The following is a 22092-nucleotide window of genomic DNA, read 5'->3' as shown; positions in this document are numbered from 1 at the left end:
GAGACAATTCTTCAAGTTCAACCTATATTCCCCACAAACCCCTTGGGATGAGCTTGCATTGTGATAGGTGAGCTCCTAAGTGCTGTGGTATGGTTAATCAAATCACCATTACTAAGACAGCACCAAATAAAAAACTGCAACCATCAGAAGCAGATATACTTCACTGACCTGAGAGATAACCACTCATGGATTTATCAAGGCTGTTGAACAATTGTCGATATTTGAGCCTGGCAGGCTGAGGAACGCCCCAGTCAGAGGAACTCACTTTAGGTGAGGCGAGAGAAGCAATAGATGATGATGAACTGCTGCAAAAAGGAAACAGAAAGATTGAGTGCGAACAATTGGAAATAATTTCAACAACCAAGTTTCAAAGCATTAGTTCTTATGTTATTCACATGAAGATTAAAACCCATGCAGAAACTAATGCTGAAAATACAGGCTTGAGTAATGCAATTTAGTAATAGAGTGAAAAGCAGACACACTGGGCCAAATTTTGCCCACTGCCAGAACGCTGGGACCATTTTTTGGGTTGGGTATCTGATTTACTAATAGGTAGGCTTTGCCAAGGTTCTTTCCCAGAACAACAGCATTAAAACCCTACCTCTAGTTTCCCTGACCAATTAGGGATTAGGAAATCCATTCTGTTAAAGGGAAGAATTTGAATTAGAGTGACCACAACATGAGTCACATGGACTTATCAGAACTTGGGATTTTTGAGGCTGCAACATCTGCTGGAATGGGGGACAGACCTGGGAAGGCTGCCCGACCCTCACCTGGAGCTTCTACTATGGAAGCGACATTGAGGTAAGGTCTTCGAAGGAGGGGAAGGAAAGTACTTTCTCTCCAACAAAGCAGGAGTGGATGGAAGTGACTGACAAAGTCAGCAGCTAAAGTGTGCTCCTACCAACCTGAAACAGTGCCTCAAAAAGCTCCAGGGCCACAGGAGTGCAGGAAAGCCGAGTAGTATAGCAATTTCAGGTGCCAAGCCCCAAACTCTGATTTTCCTAGCATTCTTCTGCACAGCTTTCAATAGGTCAACACACCTTGCAGCTCCCCTCACTTCTCCCTGCAGCCACCTCGCATCCCAGTTTTTTTCCCATTCATTCATAGGGTTTGAATGTCATAGGCAACAGTAGCATTTGTTGCCCATCTCTAGTTGCCCACGAGAAGATGCTGGTGAGCACTATTTGTAAACCGCTGCAATCCCACAGTGTTGTTCGGAACGGATTTTTCAGGATTTTGACAATGAAGCAACTGCAATAAAATACCAAGTCAGGATGGCATGTAACCTAAGGACACTTTCATGCTATGGTGTTACCATGCGTTTGTTCCCTTTGTTCTTCAAGGTGGAAGAAAATGTAAGCTGAGGAGGTGCTGTCAAAGGAGGCTTAGCAATTTGCTGCAGTGCATGGTGTAGATGACACACATTCCTGCCACCTTGTGCGGGTGATGGAAGGAATGAATATGTAAGATTGTGGATGGGGTGTAAACCAAGGTCCTCAGGGTTGTGCCTTCCAGCTGCTTCACCACTGACCTTCCCTCCATCATAAGGTCAAATGTAGGAATATTCATTAATGATTACACAGTATTCAGTACCATTCGTGACTCCTGTGTGCCCAACTGCAGAGTGACCCGGGTAACATTCGAGCTTGGCTGATATGTGGCAAGTAACACTCAGGCCACAAAAGTGCTAGGCAATAACCAACTCCAACAAGGAAGATTCAAACCACCTCCCCTTAATGTTCAATGCCATTACCATCATTGAATGCCATAATATTAACATCCTGGGGGTTACCATTGACCAGAAACATAACCGGGCCAGCCATATATATACTGTACCTACAAGTGCAGATCAGAGACTGGGAATATTTGGGATAGCTACTCATCTGCTGGCTCGCAAAGACTGTCCACCATCTACTGGAACTGCAGGCGTGTAATGGAATCTCAAGTAACCTTTGAATCCCATGCCGAACAAGAATATATCCACCTCCATCTTAAAAATATTCAGTGGCCCTGCCTCCTTTACCTTTTGAGGCAAAGAGTTCCAAAATCACACAACTGTCTTGAGAAATAATGGGCGAGATTTAACGCCCCCCAAAAAAGTCCTGTTTTAGGCACATATAGAGGGGTGTTGCACCCAGAAAGACCCCGCTATTAAACAGGACTCAGGTTTCTTTTCGGCCTCAGTCTGGAATGCCCCGCCGAGGCCGCACTACCCTCACTTTTTAAATGTCGCTCTGATCTCTCAACCCGACCTCGGACTCCCCACCGCGGCCTCCGAATTTCCATGACCCCCTTCCCAAACGCCCCAACTTACCTCTCAGGGGTCCTCGAGCTACACCTCACAAGGGCTGGGAACCCCAGCCCCGATCCCTGGCACTTGGATACATTGGTACTGCCAGCCTGATAGTGATACATGGGCACTCTGTGCCAAGGAGCCTGGGTGCCAGGACACCACCCTGTACAGAGCCCAACCATTCGGGGACCTTTGATAGCCTGGGAGGAACCTCCCCAGGCGTCGTTACGCTTGTGTGGACTAATGCTAAACTGCCATTGCAAGGTCTCCCAGGCATTGGTTCAGGAGAATCAGATGCTGACATATTTAAATGAGCCTACTGGCACACTTAAATATATAAATGTGGAATTCGCCCTGAGATCTCATTAGATCTTGCGAGATATTCCGAGCGTCACAAATCTCACGAGAGGCCTCTTGCGAGATTTAACAGCCTCGTTGCATTGCCAAGTCGGGTGCAATGAAGCCTTTCCATCGCATTAAGCATTTCTCCTCATCTCTGTCCTAAAAGGGCAATCCCTAATCTTAAAACAGTGCCCCCTGGTTCTGGTCTTACCCACAAGAGGAAACATCCTTTCCACACCCACCTTGAATACTTATATACTTCAATCAAGTCACCCCACACTTTTCTAAATTCCAGTGAAAACAAGCCCAGTCTGTCTAACCTTTCTTCATAAGACAACCTATTCCTTTCAGGCATCAATCCAGTCAACTTCCTCCAACACATTTACATCCATACTTAAATAAGGAGACCAAGTTTTCGAGATGTGATTTCATCAATGCCCTGTAGAACAATTCCTCTCGTAATAAAGGATAACATCCATTAGTCTTCTTAATTAATGCTCTATCTGCATTACCTTTTTTGTAAGTCATGCACTAGAATACCTAGAACACTCTGCACCCAGGAATTCTGCAGTCATTATCCACTCAAGTAATGCTCTGCTTTTCATTCTTCCTGCCAAAGTGAACAACTGCACATTTTCCAACTCTATTTGCCGTATTTTAGCCCACTCACTCAACCGATTTATATCCAGCTGCAACCTCCTTATATCCTTTTAATCGCATACTTTCCTACCTATCTTTGTGTCATCTGCAAATTTAGCTACCATTCTTTCATTCCCCTCATCCAAGATATAGAACATAGAACAGTACAGCACAGAACAGGCCCTTCGGCCCTCAATGTTGTGCCGAGCCATGATCACCCTACTCAAACCCACGTATCCACCCTATACCTGTAACCCAACAACCCCCCCCATAACCTTACTTTTATTAGGACACTACGGGCAATTTAGCATGGCCAATCCACCTAACCCGCACATCTTTGGACTGTGGGAGGAAACCGGAGCACCCGGAGGAAACCCACGCACACAGGGGGAGGACGTGCAGACTCCACACAGACAGTAATATATTGCAATATTGTATATCATATCACTGATGCAAATTTAAAAAATTTTGTTGACGTTATTTGAAATAGTCCTTTTGCAAAAAGTGTGTTTATGCATTTTGTGAAATATTTCGGTTCACTCTTTAAATAAATGTGGACAACGGAACTTTATACAAATCTGTTAAACTCGTTCATTTATTAACCAAGAGTTACAGGTATGGGTTTTTTGTGCCTGTAATGGCTACCTTTTCAATCATGTAATTTTGTGAACAAAGACAAAAATGTTGAAATTATCTAATGAGGATATTTTGCGTTCAGAGTCTGTAACATTTCATTTTAAATATTAAACCAAAATGACGGTGCTTCCGAGGTTCTTGTTCCTCTTTCAATGCCTGCCCATCTTTATCCCCAGGGCCTTCTTTAAGAGAGTGACTAGCATCATTCTGAGCTTTGTGTGGGCGCATGGGACTCCGAGAGTGAAGAGGGTGTTCCTGGAGCGAGGGAGGGATAGAGGCGGGCTGGCGCTGCCCAACCTTCTGGGGTACTATTGGGCGGCCAATGTGTCAATGGTGCGTAAATGGGTGATGGTGGGGGGAGGGGCGGCGTGGAAAAGAATGGAGATAGCGTCATGTAGAGGTACGAGCCTGGGTGCCATGGTAATGGCGCCGTTGCCGCTCTCCCCCAAGAGGTTTACCACGAGCCTGGTGGTGGCGGCGACCCTAAGAATCTGGGGACAGTGGAGGCGGCATAGGGGGGAAACAGGGGGCTCAATGGAGGCTCCACTGGGTGGCAACCATCGGTTCATCCCGGGGAACAAGGATGGGGGATTTAGGGGGTGGCAAAGGGCGGGCATCAGCAAATTGAGGGACCTGTTTATTGGCGGGAGGTTTGCGGGCCTGGGGGAACTGGAAGATAAATTTGGCCTTCCCCAAGGGAACATGTTCAGATACTTGCAGGTAAAGGCGTTTGCTAGGCGACATGTAGAGGGATTCCCTTTGCTGCCCTCGCAGGGGACGATGGACAGAGTGCGTTCGGGGGTGTGGGTCGGAGAGGGGAAGGTGTCTGACATCTATAAGGTAATGCAGGAGGTGGAGGAGTCGTCAGTGGAGGAGCTGAAGGCTAAATGGGAGGAGGAATTCGGGGAGCAGATAGAGAACGGGACTTGGGCGGATGCCTTGGAGAGAGTCAACTCTTCCTCCTCATGTGCGAGGCTTAGTCTCATCCAATTTAAGGTGCTGCACCGGGCCCACATGTCCGGGACTAGGATGAGTAGGTTCTTTGGGTGTGAGGATAGGTGCACCAGATGTTCGGGAAGTCCAGCGAACCACGCCCATATGTTCTGGGCATGCCCAGCACTGGAAGAATTCTGGAAGGGGGTGGCGGGGACGGTGTCGAGGGTGGTTGGATCCAGGGTCAAACCAGGGTGGGGACTCGCGATTTTTGGAGTTGCGGTAGAGCCGGGAGTGCAGGAGGCAAAAGAGGCCGGTGGCCTGGCCTTTGCGTCCCTAGTAGCCCGTCGAAGGATCCTGTTACAGTGGAAGGATGCAAGGCCCCCAAGTGTGGAGACCTGGATCAGTGACATGGTGGGATTTATAAAACTGGAAAGGGTCAAATTTGCCCTGAGAGGATCAATACAAGGATTCTATAAACGATGGCAGCCTTTTCTGGACTTCCTGGCGCAAAGATAGGTATCTTGGTCAAAAGCAGCAGCAACCCAGGGGGGCTGTTCCTTATTGTAGTTTCTATTCTGTAACTTTATATTGCGTTAATTTGCGTTGTTGTTAAAATGCTGTGTTGTGCATGGGGGTGGGGTGAATGTTTATGATTGTTAATATTATTGTTATTTTTGGTATTTTACTATGGTGCGTTATTGTTGTATAAATTCAAAATTTTTCAATAAAAATTATTTTAAAAAAATAAATAAATATTAAACCAAAAAAAAATCTTCATTCAGCGGACAGTGAACTCACAAAAAGACACTGACTAGAAACAAAATCATTGCTTGGTATTCTGCATTTGCTAAATGTGCAACACAGATTTAATCGTCAAATTCCACACTGCGCTGTGAAAATAATCAATGCAATGCCAAAGACTTTTAGCTATATCACCTACGCTCTCCTTTATTCACTTAATTGTAATTCCTTACAAAAACTAACTGGAGAATACCTATTTTCCAGAATTTAATTAACTGATAATGAAATCACACCTCAGTCACATATTTCATTAAGCAGGCTGTTAATTATCAAGTGAAAAAGGCATTCTTCTATTTTTGTTGAAAGTGGAATCATTAAGGATCTTTAAACATAACACAACCTGCTGTGCTTACCACATTGTGCCATTGCTTATTCAGTAGGGAAGGATCGAATGAGAAATTTGCAATGGTTTCAGTAATAGTTTTCCTTAGTTGTTCTCTAAATCTACACGTGTTTTCTGTCACGTAACAAGTAGGAAAAGGATTATCTGACCATTTGTCGAATAAGAACAAAGAATGGCAACAAATGTTTCCGGATTATTGGACACAAAATATAAATGTATTACATTTCTGATTCAAGAATGCTGCTTTGTTCCGAGCTGATTTAAGTTTCAGCAAACAATAGAATGTGTACTTAAATAATGTTTACTTTCACTCAAAACAACATCTGGTTTTATTTGGACAGACCACTAAATCTGCAATATACCCATCACCTTGGTGTAATCCACCCAAAATCAATGGACAGAAAAATATTACATTTTGAAAAATTGTGCTTGTACCTGCTGGAGCCAAGATCAATCAGTGACTGAGCCTTGTGCAGGCCAGTGCCTCCAAATCCTGCTAATGGTTGCCTCAGAGGCCCAGTATGGGGGAGTGCTAAAAAAAAATGAACACCATGACATAAGAAACAAAGGTTAAGGAAGAGGCACAATAATAGGTTCCCTTACTTTTCCCTAGTTTATCTCAAAACTTCTCTCCATGTAACAGAATATGCTGCTCATTATTCTATCAATCATGGCAATAGACACGCAAAGGTTGGTCAAACCAGATATAACCAGTTAAAATACACAGCAACGTGGAGGCAACTTACAATTATTAAATAATAGACATGAATTTTGTCTTAATTCAAATACTTTCACAGCTAAAATGAAAAGTTACTCCCTTATAATAGATGTGAAGTTTGGTGGTTAGACTTAAAGACAACTGTCAAAGCATGATTCATGCATAGACTCTTCCGATTTACTTCTACTAAGTGTGGGTCTTGAACAACATCAGATTCTAACCAGTGATTACAGTTGAACAGAACCATTATGTCGCTAGAAAGCTGGACGCTTCAACTGCAAAACATACTTCACAGTCAAGGGAGGAGGTCCATGTCATTGCCGGTATGTTGCAGTCATTCCAAAAGATTTTAAAAATGTATTTATGGGATGCGGGTGTTGCTGGATCAACCAGCATTTATTGCCCATCCCTAGTTGTCCTTCAGCTGCCTTCTTGAACTGCAACAGTCACTGAGGTGTAGGTGCACACACAGTTCTGTTAGGGAGGGATTTCTAGGCATTTGACCCAGTGACAGGGAAGGAACAATGATATAGTTCCAAGTCAGGATGATGAACAGCTTGGAGGGGAAAGTTCAGGTGGTGGTATTCTCAGGTATCTGCTACTCTTGTTCTTCTAGATGGTAGTAGTTATGAGTTTGGAAGAGGTGAGTCCCTTTGGTCTAGAACCAGGGGACACAGTCTCGGAATAAGAGATAGGCTATAGGAGAAACTTCTTCGCTCAAGAAGGTGGTGAATCTTTGGAATGCTCTAGCCTAGAGGGCTAGCAGGATCAGTCATAGAGTATATTCAAGACAGGAAATGAAAGATTTCTAGATATTAAAAATATCAGGACATACGGAGATAGTGCATGAAAATGACTTTTAGTTTGAAGATTAGTCATGATAAATGGTGGAGCAAGGTTGAGGGGCCGAATGGCCTTTCCCTGCTGCTCCTCTGCCTTATGTCCCTATGAAGGAGGATTTTGAGAAAGAGGACATATTTGGAAGGGAGAATTTTATTCGGCCAAATGTATAAAATGGAAGGAACAATTATATTCTCAGAGGTTACAACCATTTAATCTGTCAGTCTGAGAGTGCCCACCATTGACTCAGGTGAAGGGACCTGTATAGCAGATAAATCTGCCGATGATAGGTAGGAAAGTAAGTTATCAAGAGGAGGTCGAGTCTGCAAAGGGATATAGGCAGGATAAATAAGGGAGCAAAAAATTGGCAGATGGCATATAATGTGGGAAAATGTGAACTTGTCCACTTTGGTAAGCAGAATAGCCAAGTGGTATACTATTTAAATGTGGAGAGATTGCAAAAATCGGTGGTACAGAGAGATCCGAGTAACCTGGCGCATGATTCACAAAAGGTTAGTATGCAATTACGCTGAGTGATTAGGAAGGCAAATGGAATGATACTATTTAGCAAGAGGGGTGGAATATAATAGTAGGGAAGTTTTACTGCAACTGTACTGGGCCGTAGTGAGGCCACATCTGGAACTTGTCTACAGCTTTGTCTGCATAATTGAAAGAAGATAGAATTGTGTTAGAAGCAGTTCAAAAAGTTTGTTCAACTCATTCCTGGAATGAAGGGTTTATCTTATGATGAAATTTTGAACAGATTGGGCCTATAACCACCGAAGTTTAGAAGAATAAGAGGTGATCTTATTGTAGCACTTAAGGTCTGAGGGGACTTGATAAGGAGATACCAAGAGGATGCTTCCACATGTGGAGCGACCAAAACTAGCGGTCACAGTTTAAGAACAAGAGGTATCGCTTTTAAGACAGAGATTAGGAGAATTTGTTTTAGAGGGTTATTACTATGTGGAATCCTCTCCCCCTGAAAGCAGTGGAGGCTGGGTTATTGAATTTATTCAAGGTGGAGTTGGATCGATTTTAGATAGGTTAAGAGTTATGGGGGACAGACAGAAAAGTGGAGTTGAGACCACAGCCAGATCAGCCATGAGTTTAGATGGCAGGGCAGGCACAATGGGCCAAATGGTCTGCTCCCAAGTCCCACGTTCCTATATCTATAGCTATTGAAGCACAATTAATTTGACTGTCTCCAGTTTAAGTTGACATTAATTCCATATGAAAACAAAATGTCATCTAAATGCAATTAAACCTTGACCTATATGATTTTAGAACTTCATTTTTTTTAATCAGTGCAAGTCAATTAAATGCTATTAATTCCTTAATAGATAGCAAAATGAGACTGTTGACTGAAGGTGACTAAAATAAAACTATAGCAAATTTTGCGTTTTCCAGCACTCTGCCAACCAGAATTTCCTCGTAACCTTAATTTCTGACAGCTCAATTTTTTTTTTAAAAAGTCACTAATTTTTAGCGATTTGTTTTAAGAACATAAGAACTAGGAGCAGAAGTAGACCGTCCGGCCCTTTGAGCCTGCTCCGCCATTCTATAAGATCATGGCTGATCTATTCGTAGTCTCAGAACCACTTACCCGCATTCTCACCATATCCCTTAATTCCTTTATTTTTCAAAAAAACATCTACCCTATCTTTAAATATATTCAATGAAGTAGCGTCTACTACTCCTTTCGGTAGGGAATTCCATACTTTAACCACCTTCTGAGTGAAGAAGTTCCTCCTTGATTCAGTCCTAAATCTGCTCCCCCTAATCTTGAGGCTATGCCCTCTTGTCCTACTTTCACCTACCAATGGAAACATCCATTCTATTTCTATCTTATCCATTCCCTTCAAAATGTTATATGTTTCTATTAGATCCCCCCTCAACCTTCTGAATTCCAGTGAATATAATCCCAATCTACTCAGCCTCTCCTCATACGATAACACCCTCAACTCCGGAATCAGCCGAGTGAACCTCTCTAGTGCACCCCCTCTAGTGCTAGCACATCCTTTCTCAAGTGTGGAGACCAAAACTGCACACAGTACTCCAGGTGTGGCCTCACCAGCACCTTGTACAACTGCAACATTACCTCTCTACTTTTAAACTCAATCCCCTTCGCAATGAAGGACAAAATTCCATTTGCCTTCCTAATTACTTGTTGCACCTGCAGACCAACCTTCTGTGACTCATGCACAAGTACACCCAGGACCCTTTGCATAGCAGCATGCTGCAGCTTTTTAACATTTAACAATCCGTTCTATTGTTACTCCTACCAAAATGCACAACTTCACACTTATTGACATTATACTCCATCTGCCAGACCTTTGCCCACTCACTCAATGTGTCAATGTTCCTCTGTATGGTTTTACAGTCCTCAGTACACTTTGCTCTGCCACACACCTTCGTGTCATCTGCAAACTTGGATACCTTACACGTAGTTCCCAACTCCAAATCGTCTATATAAATTGTAAATAATTGTGGTCCCAACACCGATCCCTGAGGCACACCACTCGTCACTGATTGCCAGCCAGAATAGCACTCATTTATTCCCACTCTTTGTTTCCTGTTAAACAACCAATCCTCTATCCATGCTAGTACTCTACCCTTAACACCATGCATCCTTATCTTATGCAGCAGCCTCTTGTGCGGTACCTTGTCAAAGGCCTTTTGGAAATCTAGGTACACCACATCCACTGAGTCCCCTTTGTCTACCTTGCTCGAAATGTCTTCATAGAATTCCAAGAGATTCGTCAAGCATGACCTGCCCTTCATGAATTCATGCTGCGTCCGTTCAATGGGACAATTTCTATCGAGGTGCCCTCCTATCTCTTTCTTGATAATAGACTCAAGCATCTTCCCCACGACAGAGGTTAAGCTAACCGGTCTATAATTCCCCATCTTTTGTCTACTTCCCTTTTTAAACAGTGGCGTTACATTTGCTGTTTTCCAATCCTCTGGGGCTGCCCCAGTGTTCAGCGAATTTTGGAAAATTACCGCCAATGCATCTGCTATTACTCCAGCCATCTCTTTCAGTACCCTGGGATGCATTCTATCAGGGCCAGGAGACTTATCTATCCTGAGCTCCATTAGCTTGCCCAACACTTGCTCTTTCGTGATAGTAATGGTTTCCAGGTCCTCACCTACCTTCTTCTCTCGGTCAATTGCTGGTATGTTATTAGTGTCCTCCACTGTGAAGACCGAGACAAAATATTTGTTCAATGCCTCTGCCATTTCATCATATCCCAAAACTAAGTGACTACTCTCATCCTCTAATGGACCAATGTTTACTTTAGCCACTCTTTTTAGTTTTATATAATTATAAAAACTTTTGCTATCTGTCCTTATATTCTGTGCCAGTTTTTTTCGTGTTCTATTTTACTTTTCTTTATGGCTCTTTTCGTGGCTTTCTGCTGACCTTTAAAGTTTTCCCAATCTTCTAGTTTCCCGCTGATCTTGGCCACTTTGTAAGCCTTCTCTTTCAATTTACAGCCTCATGTATCTCCTTAGACACCCATGGTAGATTACCTCTTTTCTTACAATTCTTCCTTCTCACTGGAATATACTTTTGTTGAGCACTATGAAAGATTTCTTTGAAAGTACTCTACTGCTCCTCAACTGTCCTACTGTAAAATATTTGTTTCCAGTCTACTTTAGCGAGGTCCTTCCTCATTCTATCGTAGTCCCCTTTTGTTCAAGCATAGGACCCTGGTATTGGATTCTATCATCACACTCTCCATCTGTATACTAAATTCAACCATGCTGTGATCACTCCTCCCAAGAGGATCCCTAACGATGAGGTAATTAATTATTCCTGCCTCATTACACAGGACCAGATCTAGGATAGCTTGCTCTCTCGTCGGTTCCATTACATATTGTTCCAGAAAACTATCCCGGATACATTCAACGAACTCCTCTTCAAGGCTACCCTGACCGAGCTGATTTGACCAATCTATATGCAGATTAAAATCTTCCATGATAACTGCTCTACCCTTTTCACAGGCATTAGTTATCTCTTCATTTACTGCCTGTCCCAGTGTGATGCTATTATTTGGTGGCCTATAGACTATGCCTATCAGTGTCTTTTTCTTCTTAGAATTTCTAATTTCTACCCAAATGGATTCACCCTCATTCTCCATAGAACCTATATCATCCCTCAATGCCACCCTGATGTCATCCTTGATTATTAGTGCTACTCCACCTCTCTTACATACGTGTCTATCCCTCCGAAACGTCTGGTATCCCTGGATATTTAACTCCCAGTCATGACCATCCTGCAACCATGTCTCCGTAATGGCTATCATTCCACTTTGGGGAATAGTGGGGAAGTGATGGAAGGAATCCCAAGCTGATTATCAGCCCGTTGAACCGCATTGTGAACTTGAACCTGGAGCTTCTGGTCTAGAAGTAGGGACATAGAATCTACAGTGCAGAAGGAGGCCATTCGGCCCATCGGGTCTGCACCGGCCCTTGGAAAGAGCACCCCCGACCCAAGCCCACGACTCCACCCTATCGCATAAACGCAGTAACCCAACCTAACCTTCTGGACACTAAGGGGCAATCCAGCATAGTCAATCCACCTAACCTGCACATCTTTGGACTGTGGGAGGAAACCGGAACGCCCAGAGGAAACCCACGCAGACACGGGGAGAACATGCATATTCCACACAGTCACCCGGGACCCTGGAGCTGTGAGGCAGCAGTGCTACCCACTGTGCCACAAAACCTCCTTACTCTCAGTGATAATGCATTTTTGAAAGAAGACTAATCACAATAGATTGTAAATGTACAGAATTTGTTCTCTGGTTTTACCTGACGCTGTTAAATTATTGGATCAGTTTTGGCTATTGTGCCTGAACAGCAATATTGTGCCAGAACAGTCTGTGAAATGGACAGCTCAATTTTTTTTAAACAGTTGGAAGGTCATGATGTCATGATAACGGTGGTATCAGCGCTGTCTTCAGTTGTGATGGTTTTACTGTGGACACTTGACTGCCTGACTGTTGCCCGTGTCCTCTGAATGTGTCAAAGACAGAGCAGCACTTTGCCTCATACCCGGAGAAATGTAACTCCCTGCTAGCTGGCATTTTTGATTAACAGCACCACCCTTTTTCGGAGCATGCTAAATAACATAGGTTTTGTTGTACATTGATTATTACTATTATGGTGCATTTATCATGGGTGAGGCCTACAAAATATATTCATGAATTAAGGATTTGGTGAGTGGTTTTTGAGAGATTATTTCACTTTCAGGTTACAGTGCTTCTGTAACTATCAAGAAAAGGCAAATAAAAAAAATAAAAAAATGCTGGAAATACATAAAGATCTGGCAGCATCTGTGGAGAGAGAAAGAGAGTTAACGTTTCGTGTCCTCTCACCTCACCGTCCTAGGCCCCAAAGGCTTCTTTCAGGTGAAGAAGCAAGTTGCAGGTGCTTCATTCAATTTAGTATATTGCATTCACTGCACAGATGTGGTTAGCTCTACACTGGGGAGATCAAATACAGATTGGATGATTGTGTTGTGAAACACCTCCGCTCAGTCCTCATGCATGACTCGGAGCTTCTGGTAGCCTGCCATTTTACTTCTCCACGTAGAACATAGAAAAAAATGTCTCTGTCCTCACAGAGTGTTCCAATGAAGCTCAACACAAGCTGAAGGTACAGCCCCTCATTTTGCTTCGGCCTTCAGTATTTAACACAAGTTCAACAATTTCAGACTATAAACTCTGCTCACTCCCGCTCCTCCCCATCCCCATTTTGTTTCCTCATCATTTCACGTGTCAGTCTTAATCATTATTTTCTTGTTTCTGGTTGCAAAATTATTCTGCCATTCACATCTCCTCTGGACCCATCTTTTGTTTCCTTATTTGTCCCATTGCTACTCACGTCAGCTCTGCACCACCAACTCTGCTGCCACTAAATGACTCCTATCTTCCGCCCTATCAAGACTTTCACTTTTATTTGGTTTTCTCACCCTTTCCCATTTCACCTACTTAAATACCATCACATTTCTAACCTTTCCCTGTTCTAATGAGGTCACAACTTAAAATGATTTCTCCCTCCACAAATGTTGCCAAATACGCTGAATATTTCCACCATTTTGTGTTCTTATTTTAGATTTCCAGAAACTGCAGCATTTTCACATAGAATCCCTACACGCAGAAAGAGGCCATTCGGCCCATTGAGCCTGCACCAATTCTCCGAAAGAGCACCCCACCCAGGGCCACGTCCCCGCCCTATCCTCATAACCCCACCAAATAGTTAACATAATTGTGTATTTTTGGGCAACTGAAACAATAAAGAACTTTACCTCAGTTTCTCAATGGAAGATTCAAGATAAAGGTCTACGAGAGCAAATATAAGAAAATGAACAAAACTGAAAGGTATGTTTTGTTAAAAAAAATCTACATACGGTTTGAAATGATGCTGTCAATTATAGATCAAAATTCAACAAATCAATCCGTTTTACTTACTTGCAGAACTCTGTGCAGATAATGGCGGAATAAGGATAGATGTACCATTTGGCAATGTTGATGTATTGACAGCAGGAAGCATGGGAATGGACATACCCAAAGGTGGCATGGAGGTTACCGACGTCAGCGATGATGTGGGAGCCAAGGAAGCAAATGAAGGAATGTTTGGTGGGACTGATAGATTTGGCATACTTCCCATCCCTATATTTGAATTTAAATATGAACAATTAGCAATTCATCACCATGGACAATTCCTTTAAATACTTGTTATTTTCTAAAGGTAGCAGAGCTGACATGTAGTTACCAGAAAAGTTGACGCCCAATTTTTAGCATTGACATTATGATTTCTGTAACAAGAAGTTGCATATATAATATATATTGTGCCTTCATCCTTGCAAAACATCCAAAGGCGCTTCACAGAAACTATCAGATAAAATGTAAGTCAGATGAGGAGCTATTACTATGGGTGACCAAAAGGAGTATCTTAAAGGAGAAGAGGGAGTTTGAGGTTTACTGTTTGAATTCCAGAACTTTGGTCAGGTTGGCAAAAGGTTCAAACAAGGGTGAAGGAAATCAGGGATGCTCATGAGGCCAGAATTAGAAGGCCGCAAAATTCTAGAAGGGGTTATGGGGCTGGAAAAGGTTACAGAGATAGAGAGGTCATAGAGAGATTTGAACTCTCGGATGAGAATTCTGGAATTTCTGGACCAGGAGCCAATGTAACTTAGTGAACACGGGGGTAATGGTAACTTAGTGAACACAGGGGTAATGGTAACTTAGTGAACACAGGGGTAATGGTAACTTAGTGAACACAGGGGTAATGGTAACTTAGTGAACACGGGGGTAATGGTAACTTAGTGAACACGGGGGTAATGGTAACTTAGTGAACACAGGGGTAATGGTAACTTAGTGAACACAGGGGTAATGGTAACTTAGTGAACACGGGGGTAATGGTAACTTAGTGAACACAGGGGTAATGGTAACTTAGTGAACACAGGGTAATGGTAACTTAGTGAACACAGGGGTAATGGTAACTTAGTGAACACAGGGGTAATGGTAACTTAGTGAACACAGGGGTAATGGTAACTTAGTGAACACAGGGGTAATGGTAACTTAGTGAACACAGGGGTAATGGTAACTTAGTGAACACGGGGGTAATGGTAACTTAGTGAACACGGGGTAATGGTAACTTAGTGAACACAGGGGTAATGGTAACTTAGTGAACACGGGGTAATGGTAACTTAGTGAACACAGGGTAATGGTAACTTAGAGAACACAGGGGTAATGGTAACTTAGTGAACACGGGGTAATGGTAACTTAGTGAACACAGGGGTAATGGTAACTTAGTGAACACGGGGTAATGGTAACTTAGTGAACACAGGGGTAATGGTAACTTAGTGAACACGGGGTAATGGTAACTTAGTGAACACAGGGGTAATGGTAACTTATTGAACACGGGGTAATGGTAACTTAGTGAACACGGGGTAATGGTAACTTAGTGAACACAGGGTAATGGTAACTTAGTGAACACAGGGGTAATGGTAACTTAGTGAACACAGGGGTAATGGTAACTTAGTGAACACGGGGTAATGGTAACTTAGTGAACACAGGGGTAATGGTAACTTAGTGAACACGGGGTAATGGTAACTTAGTGAACACAGGGGTAATGGTAACTTAGTGAACACGGGGCAATGGTAACTTAGTGAACACGGGGTAATGGTAACTTAGTGAACACGGGGGTAATGGTAACTTAGTGAACACGGGGTAATGGTAACTTAGTGAACACGGGGGTAATGGTAACTTAGTGAACACGGGGTAATGGTAACTTAGTGAACACAGGGGTAATGGTAACTTAGTGAACACGGGGTAATGGTAACTTAGTGAACACGGGGTAATGGTAACTTAGTGAACACGGGGGTAATGGTAACTTAGTGAACACGGGGTAATGGTAACTTAGTGAACACGGGGGTAATGGTAACTTAGTGAACACGGGGTAATGGTAACTTAGTGAACACGGGGGTAATGGTAACTTAGTGAACACGGGGTAATGGTAACTTAGTGAACACGGGGTAATGGTAACTTAGTGAACACAGGGGTAATGGTAACTTAGTGAACACGGGGTAATGGTAACTTAGTGAACACAGGGGTAATGGTAACTTAGTGAACACGGGGGTAATGGTAACTTAGTGAACACAGGGGTAATGGTAACTTAGTGAACACAGGGGTAATGGTAACTTAGTGAACACAGGGGTAATGGTAACTTAGTGAACACGGGGGTAATGGTAACTTAGTGAACACGGGGGTAATGGTAACTTAGTGAACACGGGGGTAATGGTAACTTAGTGAACACAGGGGTAATGGTAACTTAGCGGGAGGGATTCAGATTTCTGGATAACTGGGGCTCTTTCTGGGGAAGGTGGGACCTCTATAGACAGGATGGTCTACATCTGAACCTGAGGGGCACCAATATCCTGGGGGGGAGATTTGTTAGTACTCTTTGGGGGGGTTTAAACTAATTCAGCAGGGGCATGGGAACCTGGATTGTAGTTTTGGGGTGCGAGAGATTGAGAGTAGAGAGGTCAGGAGCACAGTTTTGACTTCGCAGGAGGGCGGCAGTGTTCAGGTCTGTGGTTTGAAGTGTGTCTATTTCAATGCCAGGAGTATACGAAATAAGGTAGGGGAACTGGCAGCATGGGTTGGTACCTGGGACTTCGATGTTGTGGCCATTTCAGAGACATGGATAGAGCAGGGACAGGAATGGTTGTTGCAGGTTCCGGGGTTTAGGTGCTTTAGTAAGGTAAGAGAAGGGGGCAAAAGAGGGGGAGGTGTGGCGCTGCTAGTCAAGGACAGTATTACGGTGGTAGAAAGGATGCAAGATGGGGACTCTTCTTCCGAGGTAGTATGGGCTGAGGTTAGAAACAGGAAAGGAGAGGTCACCCTGTTGGGAGTTTTCTATAGGCCACCTAATAGTTCTAGAGATGTAGAGGAAAGGATGGCGAAGATGATTCTGGAAAAGAGCGAAAGTAACAGGGTAGTTGTTATGGGAGACTTTAACTTTCCTAATATTGACTGGAAAAGATATAGTTCGAGTACATTGGATGGGTCGTTCTTTGTACAATGTGTGCAGGAGGGTTTTCTGACACAATATGTTGACAGGCCAACAAGAGGTGAGGCCACTTTGGATTTGGTTTTGGGTAATGAACCAGGCCAGGTGTTAGATCTGGAGGTAGGTGAACACTTTGGAGACAGTGACCACAATTCGGTGACCTTTACGTTAGTGATGGAAAGGGATAAGTATACCCCGCAGAACAAGAGTTATAGCTGGGGGAAGGGCAATTATGATGCCATTAGACATGACTTAGGATGTGTTGGTTGGAGAAGTAGGCTGCAAGGGTTGGGCACACTGGATATGTGGAGCTTGTTCAAGGAACAGCTATTGCATGTTCTTGATAAGTACGTACCAGTCAGGCAGGGAGGAAGGGGTCGAGCGAGGGAACCGTGGTTTACCAAAGAAGTGGAATCTCTTGTTAAGAGGAAGAAGGAGGCCTATGTGAAGATGAGGCGTGAAGTTTCAGTTGGGGCGCTTGATAGTTACAAGGAAGCGAGGAAGGATCTAAAGAGAGAGCTGAGACGAGCAAGGAGGGGACATGAGAAGTCTTTGGCAGGTAGGATCAAGGAAAACCCAAAAGCTTTCTATAGGTATGTCAGGAATAAAAGAATGACTAGGGTAAGAGTAGGGCCAGTCAAGGACAGTGGTGGGAAGTTGTGTGTGGAGGCTGAGGAGATAAGCGAGATACTAAATGAATACTTTTCATCAGTATTCACTCAAGAAAAAGATAATATTGTGGAGGAGAATGCTGAGACCCAGGCTATTAGAATAGATGGCATTGAGGTGCGTAGGGAAGAAGTGTTGGCAATTCTGGACAAGGTGAAAATAGATAAGTCCCCGGGGCCGGATGGGATTTATCCTAGGATTCTCTGGGAAGCCAGGGAAGAGATTGCTGAGCCTTTGGCTTTGATTTTTAGGTCATCATTGGCTACAGGAATAGTGCCAGAGGACTGGAGGATAGCAAATGTGGTCCCTTTGTTCAAGAAGGGGAGTAGAGATAACCCCGGTAACTATAGGCCGGTGAGCCTAACGTCTGTGGTGGGTAAAGTCTTGGAGAGGATTATAAAAGATACGATTTATAATCATCTAGATAGGAATAATATGATTAGGAATAGTCAGCATGGTTTTGTGAAGGGTAGGTCATGCCTCACAAACCTTATCGAGTTCTTTGAGAAGGTGACTGAACAGGTAGACGAGGGTAGAGCAGTTGATGTGGTGTATATGGATTTCAGTAAAGCGTTTGATAAGGTTCCCCACGGTCGGCTATTGCAGAAAATACGGAGGCTGGGGATTGAGGGTGATTTAGAGATGTGGATCAGAAATTGGCTAGTTGAAAGAAGACAGAGAGTGGTAGTTGATGGGAAATGTTCAGAATGGAGTTCAGTTACGAGTGGCGTACCACAAGGATCTGTTCTGGGGCCGTTGCTGTTTGTCATTTTTATAAATGACCTAGAGGAGGGCGCAGAAGGATGGGTGAGTAAATTTGCAGACGACACTAAAGTCGGTGGAGTTGTAGACAGTGCGGAAGGATGTTGCAGGTTACAGAGGGACATAGATAAGCTGCAGAGCTGGGCTGAGAGGTGGCAAATGGAGTTTAATGTGGAGAAGTGTGAGGTGATTCACTTTGGAAAGAATAACAGGAATGCGGAATATTTGGCTAATGGTAAAATTCTTGGTAGTGTGGATGAGCAGAGGGATCTCGGTGTCCATGTACATAGATCCCTGAAAGTTGCCACCCAGGTTGATAGGGTTGTGAAGAAGGCCTATGGTGTGTTGGCCTTTATTGGTAGAGGGATTGAGTTCCGGAGCCATGAGGTCATGATGCAGCTGTACCAAACGCTGGTACGGCCGCATTTGGAGTATTGCGTACAGTTCTGGTCGCCTCATTATAGGAAGGACGTGGAAGCTTTGGAACGGGTGCAGAGGAGATTTACCAGGATGTTGCCTGGTATGGAGGGAAAATCTTATGAGGAAAGGCTGATGGACTTGAGGTTGTTTTCGTTAGAGAGAAGAAGGTTAAGAGGTGACTTAATAGAGGCATACAAAATGATCAGAGGGTTAGATAGGGTGGACAGCGAGAGCCTTCTCCCGCGGATGGAGGTGGCTAGCACGAGGGGACATAGCCTTAAATTGAGGGGTAATAGATATAGGACAGAGGTCAGAGGTGGGTTTTTTACGCAAAGAGTGGTGACGCCGTGGAATGCCCTACCTGCAACAGTAGTGAACTCGCCAACATTGAGGGCATTTAAAAATTTATTGGATAAGCATATGGATGATAAGGGCATAGTGTAGGTTAGATGGCCTTTAGTTTTTTTTTTCCATGTCGGTGCAACATCGAGGGCCGAAGGGCCTGTACTGCGCTGTATCGTTCTATGTTCTATGTTCTATGTTCTATTAGTGAACACAGGGGTAATGGTAACTTAGTGAACACGGGGGTAATGGTAACTTAGTGAACACGGGGTAATGGTAACTTAGTGAACACAGGGGTAATGGTAACTTAGTGAACACAGGGGTAATGGTAACTTATTGAACACGGGGTAATGGTAACTTAGTGAACACAGGGGTAATGGTAACTTAGTGAACACAGGGGTAATGGTAACTTAGTGAACACAGGGGTAATGGTAACTTAGTGAACACGGGGGTAATGGTAACTTAGTGAACACGGGGGTAATGGTAACTTAGTGAACACAGGGGTAATGGTAACTTAGTGAACACAGGGGTAATGGTAACTTAGTGAACACGGGGGTAATGGTAACTTAGTGAACACAGGGGTAATGGTAACTTAGTGAACACGGGGTAATGGTAACTTAGTGAACACGGGGTAATGGTAACTTAGTGAACACGGGGTAATGGTAACTTAGTGAACACGGGGTAATGGTAAGCTGCATCAAATTACACACTTTAAGGCTTCAGGGTTTTAGAGGAGTGGAAGATGGGTGTCTATTGAGAGTGGATTTTGGTGGCCTATAAGGCGACTACCGACATCAAGGTAGCAATTCTCCATTCTGAGGATAACAAAAGCATGGAAGGGGATTGTAGACAAAGATAGTACAGAGGCTGAACCAGGTGGTCTTGATGATACAGAGTTTGGTTTGGAAGGTCAGGATCAAATGGAATATAGGTTGAAAATAGACTGGTTCAGCAACAAACAGTGACCAGAGAGAGGGATAGAGTTACTGTCGAGTGAATGGTGTTCAAGTTTGAGATGGCAGACAATGGGTTGGTCTTCCCAACATAAAAAGCTGGAGGAAATTTATCAGTCTGGATCAATTGGATTTTGTACAATGTACATTTAAAATTCGAGACACCTTGGAGAATAATTGAGGTTTTATTCTCTAACTTGGGCAATCTTTGGAGAGAACACATTACCACCAAACATTAAGCTATAGTATTCTTGATTACTGGCATCCAATTGAATTATAAAAACATTCTAAATACATTGTCAAAATAAGGGCAGAGTTTAAGATTTTAAAATGGGATATGAATCAAGCCTGTTTCATTTACATTTTAAAGTCTATCCCCATTTCACTTGAAGCCTATATTTAGTCTCAATTTGCGGTACACATTGCACCAGATGCTCAATTAGTAAAATACAGAAATGTATTGCCTTAAATGTACTTTTTTTAATGCCAATACAATTTATACAGGGAAAACACTGCACTAAAATATTAGATGAGGAACCAAATACGATATTTTAAAAATCTGTTCTACTCTTATTTGGAGTATTTTATTTACCAAATCGTGCAGAGCTTAAAGGTGAAGGGATTGGTGGCTGTTTCATAATGAGTGGTAGAGTGGTGGGCACTGGGTGACCTTGAAGGGTCATCTTGATCAGTTTCATAGCTATGGAGAATTCTTGTTGGTCCATCTTTCCATCTTTGTTCAAGTCTGCCAGAGTCCTATATTGAAAGAGGAAAACAAAATCTACAATTATATAGCAGAGACTTCACTGGCTTCTGGGCATTACTCACAGAACTGAAATATAATTGACATAATACTTAAACGTTCAATTAGCTTGTGAGAAATCACACTGATAATCCATGTATCTCCCAAAACCAGTTCAATTTTCAAAGTAGAAATTAGATTTTAATGGTGTGAAAAGATTCTATACAAGACACCTAAAACAACTTGCATTTATACATAGCTCTTTAATGTGGGAAAAAAAATCCCTAAATATTTCACAGGGCCATAATCTGACAAAAATAACAGTACAGATATGGATATTCCTAACTTCAGTGTGTATATCTACTCCAGATGGATTGCAACAGTTCCAGAAGGCAGCTTACCGCACCACCTTCTCAAGGGCAATTATGGATGGACAACAAATGAGACCTTGTCAACGAAGCTAACACCCAATGAAAGAATAAAAACAAGAGATGATGAAATGTTTGGTTGAAATGTTAAGTTTTAAGAAGAATGAAAAAGGAGAAGCAGGTATAGAATTGGAGGGGTTTAAAAGAGAAAATTTCAAAAGAAAAAAAACATAGTAAGAAAGTAGGTACATCAGGAGGCTTGTCCGATAGTATACAGCATGGAATATTCCCTAGGAATGAGAGCAGACAAGCTATGTTGTACCTGCAACTAAAGAGAAAGAGGATTGCCCCAAGCAAAAGCCCACTTCAAAATAAGTTAGAATAACAAGTATGCAATAGATTCGTACATAGATTTTGCAAGTCATTCACTATAGAAAATCAAAACATTTAGCAATCGGGGTACATTTCATTGATTAATTATATCCGATACCATGCTCCATACAGCTTGAAGAGAATGCGTAAAATACTATTTTATGTGCTGGAGTGATTTAATATTTAATATTATATCAAACTTTATTGTTTTCTTGCTATTATTTAACCACAGCAACTAACATTTATAAAGCTCCTTTATCGTAGCAACAAACCTCTCATAGTACTTCACAGGAGTATTGTGCGGCTGGTTTAGCACACTGGGCTA

General features: G+C 42.9%; 1 protein-coding gene across 1 annotated transcript in view; it reads right to left on the bottom strand.

Annotated features, from left to right (window-relative positions):
* The window catches only part of LOC119967399 (intersectin-2-like), a 323719-nt gene that overhangs the window by 183013 nt on the left and 118614 nt on the right, over window positions 1-22092 (bottom strand). The window contains exons 6-9 of the mRNA XM_038799906.1: window positions 20878-21041; window positions 14034-14234; window positions 6429-6525; window positions 169-302 (exon numbers count right to left, since the gene is read on the bottom strand). Of these exons, the coding sequence (XP_038655834.1) occupies window positions 169-302; window positions 6429-6525; window positions 14034-14234; window positions 20878-21041 (596 nt within the window). The remainder of the gene's footprint in view (window positions 1-168; window positions 303-6428; window positions 6526-14033; window positions 14235-20877; window positions 21042-22092) is intronic.

The sequence above is a fragment of the Scyliorhinus canicula genome, chromosome 6 (genome assembly GCF_902713615.1).
Source record: "Scyliorhinus canicula chromosome 6, sScyCan1.1, whole genome shotgun sequence".
Lineage (NCBI taxonomy): Eukaryota > Metazoa > Chordata > Chondrichthyes > Carcharhiniformes > Scyliorhinidae > Scyliorhinus > Scyliorhinus canicula.
This window is presented reverse-complemented; position numbering and strand designations above follow the sequence as displayed.